Source organism: Callospermophilus lateralis, chromosome 8 (assembly GCF_048772815.1).
Source record: "Callospermophilus lateralis isolate mCalLat2 chromosome 8, mCalLat2.hap1, whole genome shotgun sequence".
NCBI lineage: Eukaryota > Metazoa > Chordata > Mammalia > Rodentia > Sciuridae > Callospermophilus > Callospermophilus lateralis.
The window spans coordinates 80,850,423-80,869,127 of NC_135312.1; the positions used below are offsets into that span (position 1 = coordinate 80,850,423).

Consider the following 18,705-nt stretch of genomic DNA (forward strand, 5'->3'; position numbering starts at 1 on the left):
TTATGTATAAATTCATAAAACAAAGTAAAAATTTCTCTCCTAGAATTAATATCTCCCTGGAAACAATCACATTTAACAGCCCTGATATACCTCCTTCATATTTTTCTTTCTCTAGCAACACACAGACTCTCAATCGTTCATTCAGTATTTATAGATGTCCTATTATGACCCAGGTATTGTTCTAGGTGATATGAATATAACAGTGAGGAAAGTCCTGTCCTCATGAAATTTAGGAATTTTTTATTGTAAAAGCACAGTAATGCAATGGACATTCCACCATGGCCACGTGGAAAGAACTCCACAATGCAGCATGAACACTTTTCCACATCAGCACTTTTAGTCCCACCTCTTGAAACAGTCTATGTTCCCCATCTGTACTTCTTCACTTTTCATTCGTTTCTCAACTCATTAGCTTCTGAGTTTCTTCCCACACTTTTTTTTTTTTACTGACGTGTTTCTGTAAAGTTATGCGTACTTATTGCCAAATGCAGTCAATGCTTTTCAGTGCTCACCTTTCCCTGCTTCTCTAAGGTGTGTGATGCTGTCAGTTCTCTAAGACTCTCTTCCACTACTTTAGCTCACACAATAGTTGTTTTATCTCAAACTTTTCTTAGCACTTATTGCTAAATGATGGTATCTTCTGGGCTCTGTCTTTAGCCCTTAGTCTCCATTCTATCTTTTTTTCTAATTGTGTTTTTATTGGTGCATTGTATCTTTACATAATAGAAGAATTCTTTGTGGGGCTGGGGATGTGGCTCAAGCGGTAGCCCGATCACCTGGCATGCGTGCAGCCCGGGTTCGATCCTCAGTACCACATACAAACAAAGATGTTGTGTCCGCGGAAAACTAAAAACTAACTAAATAAATAAATAAATATTAAAAATTTCTCTCTCTCTCTCTCTCTAAAATAAAGAATTCCTTGTGACATATTCATACATGTATATAATATAATTTGCTCCATTTCATTTCTCAGTATTTCCCTTTCCCTCCCCTCCTTACCCCTCCTCTCTTACCTTTCCTCTACTCTATTGGTCTCCGTTCTATTTACTTTTTAAATTAATGCATTATATTATACACAAAGTGGGATATGCTATAACATATTCATACATGCAGATAGCATAATTTGGTCCATTTAATTCCCCAGTACCTACCCTTCCATCCCTCCTCAGTCCCCTTACTCTGTTCTATTGTTTTCCTTTCTATTTTCAGAGATCTACCCCCTCCCTCATTTAATTCCTTTTTTTTTAAGTTCTTTATAAGGTCTCATGAATTTACCCCCAGCATACACATCTATCAGCTGTTGAGTCTCAAACTTTTATTTTGCTTGGTCCATATATTTTCAGGTGACTATCTTCCAGGTACTTTTAGCTAAGCAGAACAAAACTCATTATCTTCCCCTTATTCCTGTCCCTCCTTCTGGGTTTCAAGGAAACTGCTCTTGCCCAGCCATTCAGACCAGACATGATGGCCTAGTGTTAACATTTCTTCTCCCATGTTCCCCACATAGTTTGCAGCCCTATAAATGTCCTCTTTAAAATATCTGATCTCCTTATCTCATCTTCACTGTCACTAATCTTGACTATCATCCTTTATCTCTTGGATTCAGGTAAATCTCCTTGCCTATGTCTTATTTCATTCCAATCCATTCTTCACACAACCACAATGAATTTTCGAATGCAAGGCTTCTATTATATCATTCTTTTCTCTATCTTTTGTTTTTTGATTGGCACATAGCTACTCCATTCACCGTAGAACTTATTAAACAGTTATCATGTATATATCTACATGCTGAATTCTGTGGTCGGTACAAGGATGAACATAATGAGAAATGAAGCAATAAATATAATCTGGTAACTCCCATACAAGTTAAACATGATAAAGGCAAATACACTGTTGTGCTCACACGTACAGAGAATGCTATGCAGGAAAAAGTTCACATTGCTAAAAGGGAGCCTGAAGCTCAAGTTGGGAGCTCATAGGAGGAAATTCATTTCATTCTCCCTGCTTTCCTTAGGAAAGACACCTCTATTTTCTACATCCTGCATTGCTGACCACCTTTAATTCCCCATTTCTACTGCCTAATTGATATTTGTCCCCTTTCTTGGGAAAACCATCCTCACATAATGCTCATGCCACCTGAATGGTCTCTTCCCTCACTCTGCTCCCCAAACCTATATTATGTATTTTGTGAATTGGCTCTTGCCTCAGTCTCCCTTTCCACTCCAGGTGTTGTTAGCTACCTCAAGTACTTCAGACATTTGCGTGGTCACCTATTAAAATTTTCAAGCTTCTCTAATGACCTTCATGTCCCTTCTCGGCCATGCAAGCCAAGGCCAGATGCCTGAATAGTACGATTGCTCAGAAGTGCCTCATATATCTGAAATCTCAAGTCAGTAACGTGCGTTTCACCTTTACCTTAGTCTTCCAATGTCCTGATTACCTTGATGACACAATTTCTGCTCTTTAAATTTACCACAACCTTTAGTTTTTAGGTTCTCCTACTTTTAATATCATCCCCATCCGTTCTAGACTTCATGATGCATCACCTCAGCTATGTCTGGCCAGAGCATTCACATCTCTTCTTCATTTCACCATGGTCTATGTGGTTCTCAGAAGTTTAACTAGAATTTCCCCTTCAAGGAAAACCTTCAGTAGATGCATCTACAATCCTTAGAGACACTGCATTATTTAACACGATGTTTCCTATCCTCCAGATTTTTTCTTCCACAGATTTTTTTCTGCTCATATCCCTCTTTTTTTTTTTTTTTGGCAGGAGGGCTACCAGGGATTGAAATCAGGGGCACTTGACCACTGAGCCGCATCCCCAGCCCTATTTTGTATTTTATTTAGAGACAGGGTCTCACTGAGTTGCTTAGCATTCGCCATCGCTGAGGCTGGCTTTGAACTTGTGATCCTCTTGCCTCGGCCTCCCAAGCTGATGGGAATATCATTCTGTTTACAAAAGTACTTCTGTTCCTTCCTATGACCTTGACATTAAATACAGCTCTATGCTGTCATGCAGCTCTCTGTCATTTAGCTTATACCTCTTTCCATAGACTAATCTCCCATCAGGCAGAGTCTGAATCTCTGCTGTCATATTCTAAACTCTTGATTAGTAGAGGGCCACAACCTTGTGCATTTTAGATTTGAGCATTGTGCTCCTCTTACTGAAACACAATTTTTGTCCTCCTGTCAGCCCTTCATGAGGATTGCTCTTCCTCCTGCAAGTTTGGAACCTTAGATGTGTTTTGTGTTTCTTGTCCATGTTCTTTCAGTTGGTTACTTTTGTTCTGCATTCACCCAGACACTCCTATGAATGCACTAAAACTCTTTAGGAGAGAGTTCTCAACCCTGATATGAACTCTTATAAAAGTCCGCAGTTGTCTACTGATAGCACTTTCAGCTGTCATGACAATCCTCTAATTATTTATCTGTCTGTCCCTAGAGGGACTAAGTTCCTTGAGAGTAGAGACCATCTTAATCATCTCTGTGACCCCCAAAGTATACTTTATGGCACATAGTAGGCAAATCAGTGTTAAATGAGTAATTCATTCAGTCCACTCATTCATGAGATCAAAAACTAGGTATAGTCTGGTTGTAACACCCCTCCCCCCAGCAGCACCCATCTTCAGAAGATACAATTAACTGAAAGATGAAATTAATTCTGTAAATAGAATTTGTCTTTGAGACAAGAAAGTCCTTTAAAAGGAAGTGATAAATTAACCTTCTAGAATATGTAATAATAGTTGTATTTTCTCACTTATGAATACCTGATACTTTATTTGCAAATCAAAGTTTTCTAACTTATGAATATCTGGTTGATATTTAATTTGTAAACTGCCATCTTATACCTTTGCATCCTTCAAAAAATTAATTTACACTCCATTATTGGCTTATTTTGTACTCTCTAACCATCTTGCAATTCAGAATCTGCACGGAGGTATGAGGATTCATATTTCATTCCACTTATAATTGTGCATTAAATATGTAATTAGCTTAAAACAATAGGTTTGTACTAAACATTCTTAGATAAAGGAAAATCATGAATTATAATATCTAGCTCCCAGTGATATAAATTAATAAAAGACTGATTAGAAACTTTTAATATATTCTTATGCCAAGTTGAAAGACCCACTTAGCATTTTTCTTTTTAATTGGCAGGAAAGTGAGAATGATGGCTGTTACTCTTAACAGATTTGGCATCATCACTATCATTTATATGCAGTTTTCTTCACATGGTAGCCAGATGGTGACAAAAAGTCCACTAAATTTCAAAACTATTTTCTTTATATTTTAGCCTAGGCGATGTGAACACTCAAAATATGTTACTTGAAAAAAAAAATCTTATTTTAAAACAAATTTTATATTATGTAAAAATAGAAGTTAAATATATACTGATGTATTTTTGGAAACTTCCTTATTAAAGACCTGTAAATGATATTATAAATTTGGTTTTAAAAACTGTTCATAGGGCCTGGGGTTGTAGCTCAGTGGTAGAGCACTTGCCTAGCATGTGTGAGGCACTGGGTTCAATCCTCAGTACCACATAAAAATAAATAAAATAAAGATTTTGTGTCCATCTACAGAAAAAAAAATACACATACACACACACACACACACACACACACACACACAACTGTTCAGAGATTATATGAAAATTTTTATTTTAACATTGAACTATAGTCTTTGACTTATAGATTCTTACAGCCAGCAGGAAACGTAAAGGTCATCTAGAACTTCTTTTCCAATTCTGGAATCTTTTTTTACAGAATTCTTGGTAGCTGACCCTCTAACCTGCTTTAATGTTTGTTCATTTTCTTTTTTGCAAATTCCTTTTTTTGGATTAGTGCCGCAGTCTCTGGCTGGGCACAAGATCACGATGTATCAGTTTATACAGTTTGTTGTGATAATTATCGAAGAAGTTGTAGTTTGGTTTCATCTTTGTCTTCACCGGCACTGGGATGAAAAATAGGAATTCTGACAATGATGTTAAAGAGAGAAAGAAAAAAAATGTAACATTTTAACAGGTACTAAGAAAACATTTTTTTTTTTTTTGGAACAATTTACATTATCTTGAACAGAATTATTAAATATAATGAAAAGGAAAGATGAAAATAAACAAACAGATTTGTTAACCTGCTTATTTGTACACATATTAAAATAATTTTTAACAGCTGTTTACCCAATTTAAATTAAACCATTAAAATTACGTGAATAATAAAAAGTACTTGGATCCATTTTTTTATGAGCACTCCTCATATATGATCTATGGACATACGCATATATAGACACATAACACAAAACAGAAGTGTGCACATATAACATACAACACATAAGACAATAGTAAAGGCCTTGTAGTTTCACCTAGGTGAAATCTCCATTGCAATGTTAAAAACTCCACAGTTAAAAAATAAAACTGATCAGAAAAACATCAACCTAGGTCTGTATGAGCTCAAAAATAAAATAGAACCTTATGATATGGAAAAATGCAATAATAAAATAGATATTGAAAAAGGCATTCTGGTTAATCACTGTCGCAGATGTAAGAATGGCCAAGCTGGAGTTCTGGATATCAGCTGTTATGGATTTGAGTCAAATCATCTTCTTTTTGATCTGTAGAAATCGTTTTAGTTAGTCTTTCTGGAATCCAGATCGGTTGCTGTTCTCCCTGTGGAAACACACAGACAGAGCCCCGACTCCAGACAATCACTGGATCAGGACCTTTCCATTGTCCTGTTAGAATATCTTTCCAAAGAACTTTAGGCTTATGCACATTTTTTGGATACATATGCCTTTCCGCAGCACTAAGTCCTGATGAATCCAAATTTAAAAAGTTTAGAGTAAAGAGGGTTATTTTAAGTTTATCTTTGGGGGATATATACCCCTTTCCAATTCCCTCCTTTTGTTTTAATAAGTACATTTTAATAGTTTGATGAGCTCTTTCAACTATGCCTTGTCCCTGTGGATTGTATGGAATTCCTGTTTTGTGAGTAATGCCAAATGATGAGCAGAATTGTTTAAAAGGGGTAGAAGCATAACCGGGACCGTTATCTGTTTTTAACTGTTTTGGAACGCCCACAGTGGCAAAATTTTGTAAGCAATGAGCTATAACATCTTTAGTTTTTTCTCCGGCATGAAGGGAGCCCATCAAAAATCCAGAAGAAGTATCAACTGTAACATGCAAATATTTTAATTTTCCAAATTCTGGCAAGTGTGTGACGTCCATCTGCCAAATATGGTTAGGTATCAGTCCTCTAGGATTGACTCCAAGATTAACTTGTGGTAAAAATGTCACACAATTTTGACATTGTTTTATTATATGTCTGGCTTGTTCTTTAGTTATTTTAAAACGTTTTTGTAAAGTATTAGCATTGACATGAAACCTTTTATGAAAATTTATAGCTTCTTCTATTGTGGAGAAAATATGTATGTCATGTGTAGATTTATCTGCTAATTCATTGCCCAAACTAAGGGCTCCAGGCAATCCTGTATGTGCCCTGATATGTCCTATAAAGAATGGATCTTTTCTGTCCCAGATTAGACTTTGTATAGTGGAAAACAAAGAGAAAACAGTAGAAGAAGGGGAAATCCTACCTGCATCTTCAAGGGATACTATAGCATTAACTACATATTGACTATCAGAAAATAAATTAAATACGGAATCTTTAAACATCATAAAAGCTTGTAATACTGCATTAAGCTCTACCTTTTGAGCTGATTGTTTGGGTACTAAAAATGTAAAAGTTTGATCAGGGGTAACTACTGCTGCTGTACCATTATTTGACCCATCAGTGAATATATTTGGAGCATTCATGATAGGGGTCTTTCTTGTCATTTTTGGAAAAACTACAGGATGCTTAGACCAAAAAGACAACAAAGGATTAGATGGCAAGTGATTATCAAATGAAACATTAGATTTACACATGATTATTGCCCAAGTATTTAACTCATTGGCTAACTCATCAATTTGATCCATAGTATATGGAGTAATAATTTTATTGGGAGAAATCCCAAACACTCCCTTTGCTGCTTTTATTCCTTTGAGTATTAATTGTCCTACAGCCTCAGGATACCTAGTAAGAATAGTGTTAGGAGAATAAGATAAATGTATCCACAATAATGGACCTTCTTGCCAAAATACTCCTGTAGGAATATTTTTTGTTGGTAGTACAATAAATAATAAAGGCAAACTTATATCAATTCTATCCAAGTGCATATTTTCCATATATGTTTCAATGATTTTTAATGCCTTTCTTGCTTCAGGCGTTAACATGCGGGGTGAATTTGGATCTGATGGACCTTTTAGGATATCAAATAAAGGTCCCAACTCTCCTGTTGGTATGCCTAGATAAGGCCTTATCCAATTTATGTCTCCCAATAACTTTTGAAAGTCATTAAGTGATTTGAGTTGATCTACTCGTATTTGAATTTTTGGTGGACGGACCATGGTTGAGGATAACAGAACTCCTAGATAATTAATTGGAAGATTTAATTGTACTTTATCTATTGCTATCTCTAGATTATAACCTTTTAATAAATTTGTAAGTGTGGCATAACATTCTAGCAGTGTGTTTTTATCTTTATGTGCCAATAACATATCATCCATATAGTGAAATATTTGTAGTTCAGGATTTTGATTTCTAAGTGGTTGGATTGCTTTGTTAACATAAATTTGACACATAGTTGGACTATTAGCCATCCCCTGAGGGAGTACTTTCCATTCATATCTCTGATCAGGACCTTCATGATTTAGTGCAGGGATAGTAAATGCAAAATGTGGACTATCCTCAGGATGAATAGGAATTGAAAAAAAACAATCTTTAATATCTATAGCTAAAACATACCAGGTTTTTGGTAAAGCAGACAATTGGGGAATCCCTGATTGAGCAGGTCCCATAATAACCATCTCATTATTAATGGCTCTTAAATCTTGTAATAATCTCCATTTACCAGATTTCTTTTTAATAACAAAAATGGGAGTATTATGGGGAGATATGGAAGGTTGTATATGTCCTTTCGCTAATTGTTGTTTAACCAGATCATGGGCTACTTGTATCTTTTCTTTAGTCAGGGGCCACTGAGGAACCCACACTGGTCTTTCTGATTTCCAAGTAATTTTTATTGTCTCAGTGGCCCTTTCTGAAAATCCAACCCATGTCTGTCTGTTCCTTGATCTATTTGAATTGGTGCTGATATATTTTGTCCTTGTTTTCCTAATCTTTTTTCTTTTTTAAAACCTTGTTTAGCCCTAGTAGTGGGCGCATTAGAATTGATGTTATTTGTTAACGTTAAACCTAATTGATCTAGGACATCTCGTCCCCATAAATTTATAGGAAGATGATCCAATACATATGGCTGTATAGTTCCCTCACATCCTTCAGGATCCTTCCAATCTAATACCATTGCACTTCTATGGGGATTAGTAGCCACTCCTAGGCCTCGAAGCGTTTGAGTGGCTTGTTGTAATGGCCAATGTTTTGGCCATTCCTGACTAGATATGATGCTAAGGTCTGCACCTGTGTCCAGTAGCCCATTAAAGTCGTATCCTTGAATATTTAGTTTTAGCATGGGGCGAGAATCTAAATTTAAAGACAGCATAGCCCAATCTACACCTGTGGAGCCCAATCCCCTGGTACCTCTTTCTACAGTACGACTGGAAAATTTATCATGTAGGCTGGGTATTATTAGTAACTGTGCTATTCTATCCCCTGGTGAGATAACTGATATGCCTCTTGGAGAACTAGCTATAATTTTTATTTCACCTTCATAATCGGGATCAATTACCCCGGGACTTATCATAAGTCCTTTTAGTGTGGAAGAACTGCGTCCCAATAATAAGCCTACCGTTCCTTGGGGAAGAGGTCCTTTTACTCCTGTGGGAATGATTTGAATTCCCATCTCTGGAGTTAGTACTGCTCTTGCGGAGGCACAGATGTCCAGCCCTGCGCTCCCTCTAGTTTGTCTGATGAGGGATTTAATGGATAATGTGTCCTGGGCACTACCTTGATGGTGCTGCTGGGTTCCTCCATTGCCCCGTATATTTGTGGTTTTGGGCCCCGGAGCATTGGGCCCTCCAGTCCGTTTTTTGGCAATGGAGCCTGATGCCTTTCTCCACGATATCGTGGGTAAACACTTGATCCTTGTCCGTTTTTTGATAACGGAGTGCCCTCTATGGTGGTTTGAGAACGGCATTCATTAGCCCAATGTCTCCCTCTACGGCATCGTGGGCAAATACCTGGTATTCTATTCCTTTGATACCTAGCTTTGTTAAACCCTCCTCCTATGGGGCAATTCCTTTTAAAATGTCCTGTCTGATCACAATTGTAGCATGTTTTTGGCCTGGCATCTAAAGCCTGTTGTACTGCTGCTAAGACTTGTCCTTGTTCATTAATGTCTCTACATAATTTAATATATGTGTTTAAATCTTCATGTTTCCATGGTCTAATGACCTCTCTGCAGCAACGATTTGCTTGGTCATAAGCCAGTTGTTTTATAAATGGCATTGCCTGTTCTACATCTCCAAATATTCTAGAAGCGGTCTGAATAAGCCTATCTACAAATTCAGCGTAAGGTTCGTTAGTTCCTTGTATTACCTTAGATAACTGTCCTTGTAAATCTCCATGCCCCTGTAAAGTTTTCCATGCCCTAACTGCATCTGCAGCAATTTGTGCGTATACACCAGGATCATATTCAATTTGTTGCCGTTGACCCTCATAAGGTCCCTTTCCTAACAACATCTCCAGATTTCTTTGAGGGTAACCGGCTGCTGTATTTCGCCTAGCTGTCTCCATGCAGAATTCCTCATTGGCAACCTTCCATAACAAATATTGTCCTCCATTTAGCACAGATCGACACATGTTAGCCCAATCTGCTGGTGTCATGTCTAAGTTGGTAATAGATTCGACCATGCTTATGGTGAAGGGTGCTTGCGGGCCATAGGTTGTTACAGCCTCCTTTAATTGCTTTACTGTTTTGAAATCTAAAGCACGATGGATTCGTTGCCCTCCTGCCTGCTCAAGTACAGGGCATGCTAGTCTTTGGGATCTTGCCTTAGGATTTTGTGCATCAACTACGGGAGTTGAGGGCCGCTCAGCTGTTACGCCCTCTGGTGATAGAACGGAGTTAGTAGCAGCCTCCTGTTGTAACTCCCCAACTGATGGTCGTTTTTCCTCTAAGCTTTCTTTCTTCAAATTTTCCTCTGTCTGACTAGCTGGAGAGACCTTCTCTTTTGCTTGACCTGACATGTTTTCTACCACAGTTTGGACCTCTAACAATTTACTTAACAGTTTTTCGGTTTGTTTTTTACTAGTTTCTAATCTACTATAAAGGTAACGCAACCCAGTAAGGTAGCATAAAACAAAGCCAAAACAGAATGAAACAAAAACGGAGCAAAGAATAGTTGTATCAATTTTCTCTTTCTCCGGGCCAAACAACTTCAAGCCTTGAGCCAACCATTTTTCCCAGTTTGCCTGAGAAAATTCTAGGGATAGGCAGCTTGAAACAAAAACAAAATAAATCAAAAGAAGAACACATTGTTTTTTGAAATGGTCACCCATTCTGTCGCCTTCCCTCAGGGGCGAGCAATTTTACTCACCTCCAAGCTTCAGGCGCTCCCCGTACAGGGCCACCAGTTGCCGCAGTCTCTGGCTGGGCACAAGATCACGAGCCACTCAAACAGGAACAAACTTTATTTGAAAGAACCGCCAATAACACGTCCGCCCGGGAAGCTTCCCGATCCACCCACGCGGCGTTCTCCCGGTTCCTTCCCGGGACTCTAGCGCAAGCGCCTCCCCGGAATTCCCTCCTACTGCACTTTCCCAACCAATGGGAACTCTCCAGGAGTCCCGCAGCAGGAGTCCGGTATCCATATGAATGTAATTTTTAACATAATCATATCATCTCAATGGCTAGCTGGCTTCACCTTTCAATCAAAAATGCCATGCATCATATTAATTGGCTGTGGCTCCCAGCAGATTAGGTTGTAATCATCCTCTTTGTAATCTTACATTAGTCCTAATTCTATACTCTGGAATAAGAGATGAGTTGGTCCATTCACTAAGTTATAAAAACTACAAATCTGGAAATCATTCTTTATCATTTACTTTTTCTCTCACTCCCTCTATCAGCCCCTTACTGGTTTAGTTCTATCAGTTCTAAATTAAAAGAATACATTTGACCCACCCACTTCTTTCCATTTTTATTACCACTAGATGGTAGTCCAAGCCACCATCATCTTTGACCTAATCAACTGTAATAGCCTGCTAAACAATTTCTGTGTCTCGGTTCTCAGATCTACAATTCACTTTCAATACCTGTGATATCAAATTTGGAGTACCTGTACCCTAAGGCAAAGCAAGATAATTCATTGAGATTCAAGAAGAAATGCTAAAAATTCTACTCATTTATTTTTATCTCATTCTTTTAGGTTTCTATTTTTATATATTTTATAATGTTCACAAATAAGTACCATAGTATGTAAGTGCGATTTATAAATTAAAAATGTGTATATATTGGGGCACAGGCTAAGATATTGACTATTTCCCAGATATGCTCTTATTAGTATACAGTAGTATTATTACAGTTAAGAATTTGCACACAGTACTTTGTATAATGTATTCTCTTATTAGCATTTTACCTTCTCATTTTTGTCTTTTGCCTTTATTAAATTCATGGTTTGAGGTATCCAACTTCTCAGATCTGTTTGCACAGTCTTTTATAACAGGTAAATAATTTATGTTTTTCAATTGAAAGGCCTTCCATTTGTCTTAGTTGTATTTGTCTTATACATTTTTTATATTTTAAAACAATATCATCTTTATAGAAAAATTGCAAGTAAAACACAAATGACATTTTTTTTCCTGAATGATTTTGAAAGTTAATTACCAACATGGGGCCCTCATATCCCCAATACTTTACTCCATATTTCCTATAAGTAAGGATAGTCTCCTAAAGGTAGCCACAAAACAACCATCAAAATCAGGAAATTAACATTGTTATTCCCTTTTCAACCTGAGACTTCATCTAAGTTTTATCAGTTCTTTAAGAACATCCATTTGAACTCAGAATCACCTATTGCATTTAATTATAATGTCTCCTAGTCTCTTTCAAACTGGAAGAACTCCTTGTCCTTTGAACTACATAAGCTTGGGACTGAATTCAGGTTACACATCTTTGGTTTTGACATCACAGAAATAATGTTGTGCTTTCTCTGTGCATCATATTTGTTACAATAACATCCTACAAAATTTTGGTTTGTCCCATAACTGACGATGGAAACTTTAATCATTTGATTAAGATGGTGTCTATTAGCATCTCCCTGTAAACTTTCTCTTTTCCCTATGTAATGTTTGAGGAGTTTGAGGAGGTACTTTGAGACTATATCAATATCCCCTTTCATATCAAATTTTTATTACTTATTTATATCAGTATGGACTCGGGGTCCTATTTTACTTAGAGAATACATTTTTTAATTACCACTATTTATTTTGGTGCTCAAACTGACCCAAATTTGACCACTGAGAGCCCCTTCAATCAGGTTTCTGCATTCTTTTAACATACTCTCATCAATTCTTGAACTTCTCCTTATTTTCCATCTAATTTTCTTTGCTTCAGCAACATTTTGAGTCATTTAGATTACTTGAATCATGATTCTGTCACTTCCAATATAAACTATTCCTCCCAGATAATAAGCATTTCTCAGTGAGATATTTAAGTCATAGATAATAGTATCAATGAGTATGGGCCTAAGAGAGGATCCTCAATAATTGTTACTGCTAAGTGACAGGCCCTATCAAGCTCATCACTCCAGCCAGCTCTTCTCTAGATTTCAACTGTCTCTTTTGGGAAATAAAATGACTTGTTAGTATTCTTAATGGAAAAAAGAGAAAAACAGAACCAGTAGTTTGTTTTCCACATGATTGACAGCACTATGTCCATCCCCACCCGATCCCAGGGCCCAGATAATTTGTACTTAATAGGCCTTAACTTTCAGCCCACAGGGTAATAATGAAGCTTTGTAGAGGGAGGAATAACCAAATTAGTCCCTGCCACACATTATGCACTCCGTAATGTTGCTCAACTGAGCAAATTAGCAAATACTTCAGATTAATGCAAATAAATTAATTCAAACTTTAAATGGATCTCGCTGTTTAACTAGCTATTTGTGTACTGTGGAAGAATCTACAAAGTCAAAAACTTGAGTTCAATGTGAACCCTAAGGATTCAAGCTGTGGAACTTGGGCAATTCACTAAATTGTTATTGTGAGTATTTTGGGAGATTTTTGTTTGTTTGTTTGTTTTGTTTTTGGTTCAATGGAACATCACTACCTACTTCATAGAACTGTGCAGCCTAAAAAAGATCATGTAAAATAAAATTTTCTGTGCTTCATTAATTGGTGTTAAAGTGTAAAATTATCATTCTTGCCTCCAATCTAGATGATTTTACACCATTTTATAAGACAAGTTTCCTGTGAACATTTTCCAAATGCTATATCACTCCTAAGCCATTTACCTAATGTTGATCCTTTAAAAGAAAAGAAAAAAAAAAAGAAAAGAAGGAAATGAAGCTCTCCCTGCAGGACTTTTCCCTTGACTCTGTCTAATTTTTTCTTTTTGAAATGCTCATAAATCATCTACTTAAAAAATCATTCTCACATTTTTCTATGATCAGCACAAGCCTCACAGTCCAGTTTGCAAATTCTTCCTCCTTTTTTATTGGAAAATTAGAACAGATTTGCTTTTCAAGTTTTCTGGCATCTTTCCTCTGTTCCTTGATTTTTTAGAAAGTTCTAATATTAACAACTCTTAAAAAAAAATAAGTGTTAGACTTAGCTCTGCTTTTCGGGAATCAGTGTTATAGCTTGGTGGATCAGGTTGAGGGACATAAGAAAAAAATACCACAATTTCTCTACCTCTCTATTTTCCCACCTAATAAAATGAACATAAAGAATAAATTAGATTCTTATTATGTTCAAACTGCAGATCAAATACAATCATGCATAGGAAGGAAAGTCTTTAAATTATAAAACTTTATGTAACAAACAAGGCTAATTATAATAAAATACTCCAGGCTAATTATAATAAAAGCTACCATTTATTACATGTACTCTCCTCCCTGAGATCAGTAGTCTCTTCCAGTACCCACGGCAACCCAAGGAAACTGAGGATCAGAAGGATTAAGTAATGCTCGAAGTCACACGCATAAAAAGCTGTGGAGGAAATTGAAACCCAACTCTGACTGCTTCCAAAATCTATACGCTTATCTACACCCCAAATGGCACTCCTAACTCCCCCTTGTGAGGCCTAGGAGTTCAGCATTTAAACAGAAGCTGCCCAGGAAATTTTATACCTTTTAAGAGCTCCTGCCAAACTTTTATGTTGTTGGTCCTAAATTTTCCAATATGAAAACTATTCCACTTTCTGGAGGAGACAGAAACCATGTAGTTGATTAATAGCTCTGAACTCTCATTTATCACCTAACACTATACCATCTTTCGAAAACAGCAAACTTTTCTCCTGCAAACATTTTTTATTTCAAGTTTTTCATAAGCTTCAATTCCTTTTGCCTTTACCACTAGGTGAGTGGGGGAAAAAAAGAACTAGAAAAACCTGAACCAATTATCCTTTCAAGGAATTGAATAGCCATTATGTCCAAGTATACTTTCTGCATATGATAGTTATTTAATTATATAACCCATCCCCATAAGTCCTTTCCATAATTTTTACCTCCCTTTTAAATTTTCTCCAAGTTTCCCTTGATAGGTGATACCAATTTGTCATGTGCAAAATCAGTGGTTTCACAAGTGATAGTAACAATGGCTTCTGAATGCCTTCTAATAATGCTTATGAAATGTCTGTATCTTTGGGAGTTTATTACATTTTAAATTACTACAACTATGGTTATTGTGAAACTTTTACGGATAATGATCTGTGGAGTAGACAAAGAGAACATGAATGTGCCTCAGCAGTAGTGACCAGCTATCACTTGAGCTCCCACAAAACATTTTAGTATGTCTATAAATAACACACCAAAAGAACTCATGATTGCATTATACAGTCATTGGAGCAATTTAAAAATAAATTGAATCATTTACCCATTGCGTATATAACATGCTGATATTTCAGGATAACCACTGTTAAAAAGAGTTTTATATTTTTACTTCAATGTTACGCTTTATAATCTGATTCTAAGAATATTTTAATATTTACCCTAGTAATTTTCCACAACATCATTCTTTTATAATTTCTATATTGACAAATACAAAAGTGCTTTTTTGAACTTACTAAATAAGTTGCTTTGAAAATGTCATGAACTAACAAACACATCTGAACCCACTTATGGTCCACTTCTACCCAAAAGCCTCAGAAAAATGTCTGTAAGGAAAATATGATAGAAATTAAAATCCATTTAATTTTACCATATAGGACTGTTTCATATTTTCTTAGACTATATTATAAGTGTTGCCACTGATAAACAACTATTTCCAACTACTAGTGGAGAAACATAAATCTTAGCACTAGCTAAAACATCTACTCTAAAATAGCTTTGCAAAAATAAAGTCCTGTGTAGTCAGAAACCTCCCTTTTCAAAGATCTAACAGGTTAGGGACTAAGTATGAATTATGTTCGACTATCAGTCAAGGGATTTTTGTATGATTTTTGCCTGTGTCTTTAGTACTTAAAACCTAGTTTGAAATAAATGATCTCAGGAAATCACTTAGGAGCTAATGTGAGGTCCCTAAATTGAAAACAATGATAATAATACTCCAATTCTGTGTATCCTTTCTCTTGTTAATTTTCATATAATTATGACTAAATTTTATTTTAATTAACTCTGTAATTAGTAGAATGAAGTTTATTTGAATTAATTATGTTGTAAAGACTTTTATAATAAGACTGTGAAATAAGTGGTGAAATCATTGTTTTGAAAGCATTCATTTAGACTTATGCATTTCAAATGTTAAATCTGAAGCTAATCAGAATAAAACTTTGGAGTCAAGAGTAGAAATGTGGAATTGGTCATATTATAGTTTGTATTAAAGCTTATCTTCATAGAAACATTATTTAATTTAGGAATCATTATTTGATTTATGTAGACTATCTCTTTTATTCTGCCCTAACAAAATTTTTATTCTTTTTTTTTTCCTCAAGGTATCAGATACACACAGGACTTCAACATTCTATTATAAGACCTACCCAACCCAACTGTTTACCTCTGGACAATGCAACCTTACCTCAAAAGTTGAAGGAGGTTGGATATTCGACACATATGGTTGGAAAATGGCACTTGGGTTTTTACAAAAAAGAATGCATGCCCACCAAGAGAGGATTTGATACCTTTTTTGGTTCCCTTTTGGGAAGTGGTGATTACTATACACACTACAAATGTGACAGCCCTGGGATGTGTGGCTATGACTTGTATGAAAATGACAATGCTGCCTGGGACTACGACAACGGCATATACTCTACACAGATGTACACACAGAGAGTGCAGCACATCTTAGCTTCCCATAACCCTGCAAAGCCTATATTTTTATATATTGCCTACCAAGCTGTTCACTCACCACTGCAAGCCCCTGGCAGGTATTTTGAGCACTACCGATCCATTATCAACATAAACAGACGGAGGTATGCTGCCATGCTTTCTTGCTTAGATGAAGCAATCAACAATGTGACTCTGGCCCTAAAGACATATGGTTTCTATAACAACAGCATTATCATTTACTCTTCAGATAATGGTGGCCAGCCAATGGCGGGAGGAAGTAACTGGCCTCTCAGAGGTAGCAAAGGAACATACTGGGAAGGGGGAATCCGGGCTGTTGGATTTGTGCATAGCCCACTTCTGAAAAACAAGGGAACAGTATGTAAAGAACTTGTGCACATCACTGACTGGTATCCCACTCTGATTTCTCTGGCTGAGGGACAGATTGATGAAGACATCCAACTAGATGGTTATGATGTCTGGGAGACCATAAGTGAAGGCCTTCGCTCACCCCGAGTAGATATTTTGCACAACATTGACCCTATTTACACAAAAGCAAAAAATGGCTCCTTGGCAGCAGGTTATGGGATCTGGAATACGGCCATCCAATCAGCCATCAGGGTGCAGCACTGGAAACTGCTCACAGGAAATCCTGGCTACAGTGACTGGGTTCCCCCTCAGTCTTTCAGCAACCTGGGGCCAAACCGGTGGCACAATGAACGGATTACCTTGTCAACTGGCAAAAGTATATGGCTTTTCAACATCACAGCTGACCCATATGAAAGGGTGGACCTATCCAGCAGGTATCCAGGGATTGTGAAGAAGCTCCTACGGAGGCTGTCACAGTTCAACAAGACTGCAGTCCCTGTCAGGTACCCGCCCAAAGACCCCAGGAGTAACCCACGGCTCAATGGAGGAGTCTGGGGACCATGGTATAAAGAGGAAAGCAAGAAAAAGAAGGCAAGCAAAAATAAAGCTGAGAAAAAGAAAAAGAAAAGTAAGACAAAGAAGAAAAGGCCCAAAACACGTTCATCTCCAAATTGCTATTCAGGTGTTATTCCTGGATAACTACAAATAGTTCCAGTTTGGTTAAACTTAAAAATTCTTAGTCTTTTACCAGTTTGCTAGGTGAACTAGCAAATTTGGCTCAGAAATATCACTGCCATAAACACAGGACTCATTTTCATGTTGTACCAGTCCAGAGACTTCTGCCACCTGGCTGCCACATGGAAAATTGTCCAGCTCCATACCAAAGGTACTGCTTCTACAAGTCACACTTAGAGGCCATGGAGATGTTTATTTCTCTGGATCCTTTATAAAAGGTGGTCAGTCATGAGTTTAACTGCTGTGCTTCCTTCAGTTGACCAAACACAATGCTTTACATTATAAGTGGGGACAATGATCAGCAATTAAGGAGCTTGCTGATTTGATGGAAATGACAGGGTAGCATGATTTTAAACTACTTTTGATATAGTCAAAGATTGTGTCACCTCAAAGGCCTCGAGAAGATATTTTCATAGTGAATTTTTGTATCTCTATCATATGACACTTGAGTTTTAAAATTAATTCTATTTCATGTATCATTTCCTTGCCTGTGAAAATAAGCTGTTTTTCTTACATGTGAACAGCTTGCACCTCATTTTATCATGCATGAGGAAATGGCAAATAAGAATGTTTGAGCACACTGCCAAAAATGAATGTAACTATTTTCTAAACACTTTAATAGAATAACACTTCAATATAAAGTGCATAATTTATTTTTAAAGTAAAAATATTTTGTTTTCATAAAAGATATGCAAATGGTTTTAATTATTTTATTTTTATTTTCTGCATACCATTAGAATAATTTTATTTCATTTCTTCAAGATTACCAAGCACTGTTATACAACAAATTACTGTAGTACTGTGTAAATACATAGAATATAAAAAGAAAATTTTCAGAAAAAAATTATAATCAATATGTTCAATCATTATTTTGAATGTAATAAGATGAGTATAGTCTTACAAATTATTTGGAAAGTCAATGTGCAGAGCTGATACATCTTTATTGTTTCTACCATAAAATATTTATGTATATTAATTATTAAAATGATTTATTTTATGACATTGGCATATTTAGTGTGGCTTCTCTGACTTAACCTCTAGACTTCTAAATAATATTATTCATCTCAACAAGTAAAATTCTTTACAAATAGGCAAGTGAAGGTATGATTTGGTAACATAAT

At 36.4% G+C, this 18,705-nt stretch overlaps 1 protein-coding gene across 1 annotated transcript in view; it reads left to right on the top strand.

Moving 5' to 3' along the window:
- Arsj (arylsulfatase family member J) overlaps positions 1-17,548 on the top strand; it is an 82,418-nt gene extending 64,870 nt beyond the window's left edge. Inside the window, exon 2 of the mRNA XM_076864064.2 lies at positions 16,150-17,548. Coding sequence (XP_076720179.1) covers positions 16,150-17,548 — 1,399 coding nt within the window. The remainder of the gene's footprint in view (positions 1-16,149) is intronic.
- The last annotated feature ends 1,157 nt before the right edge of the window (positions 17,549-18,705 follow it).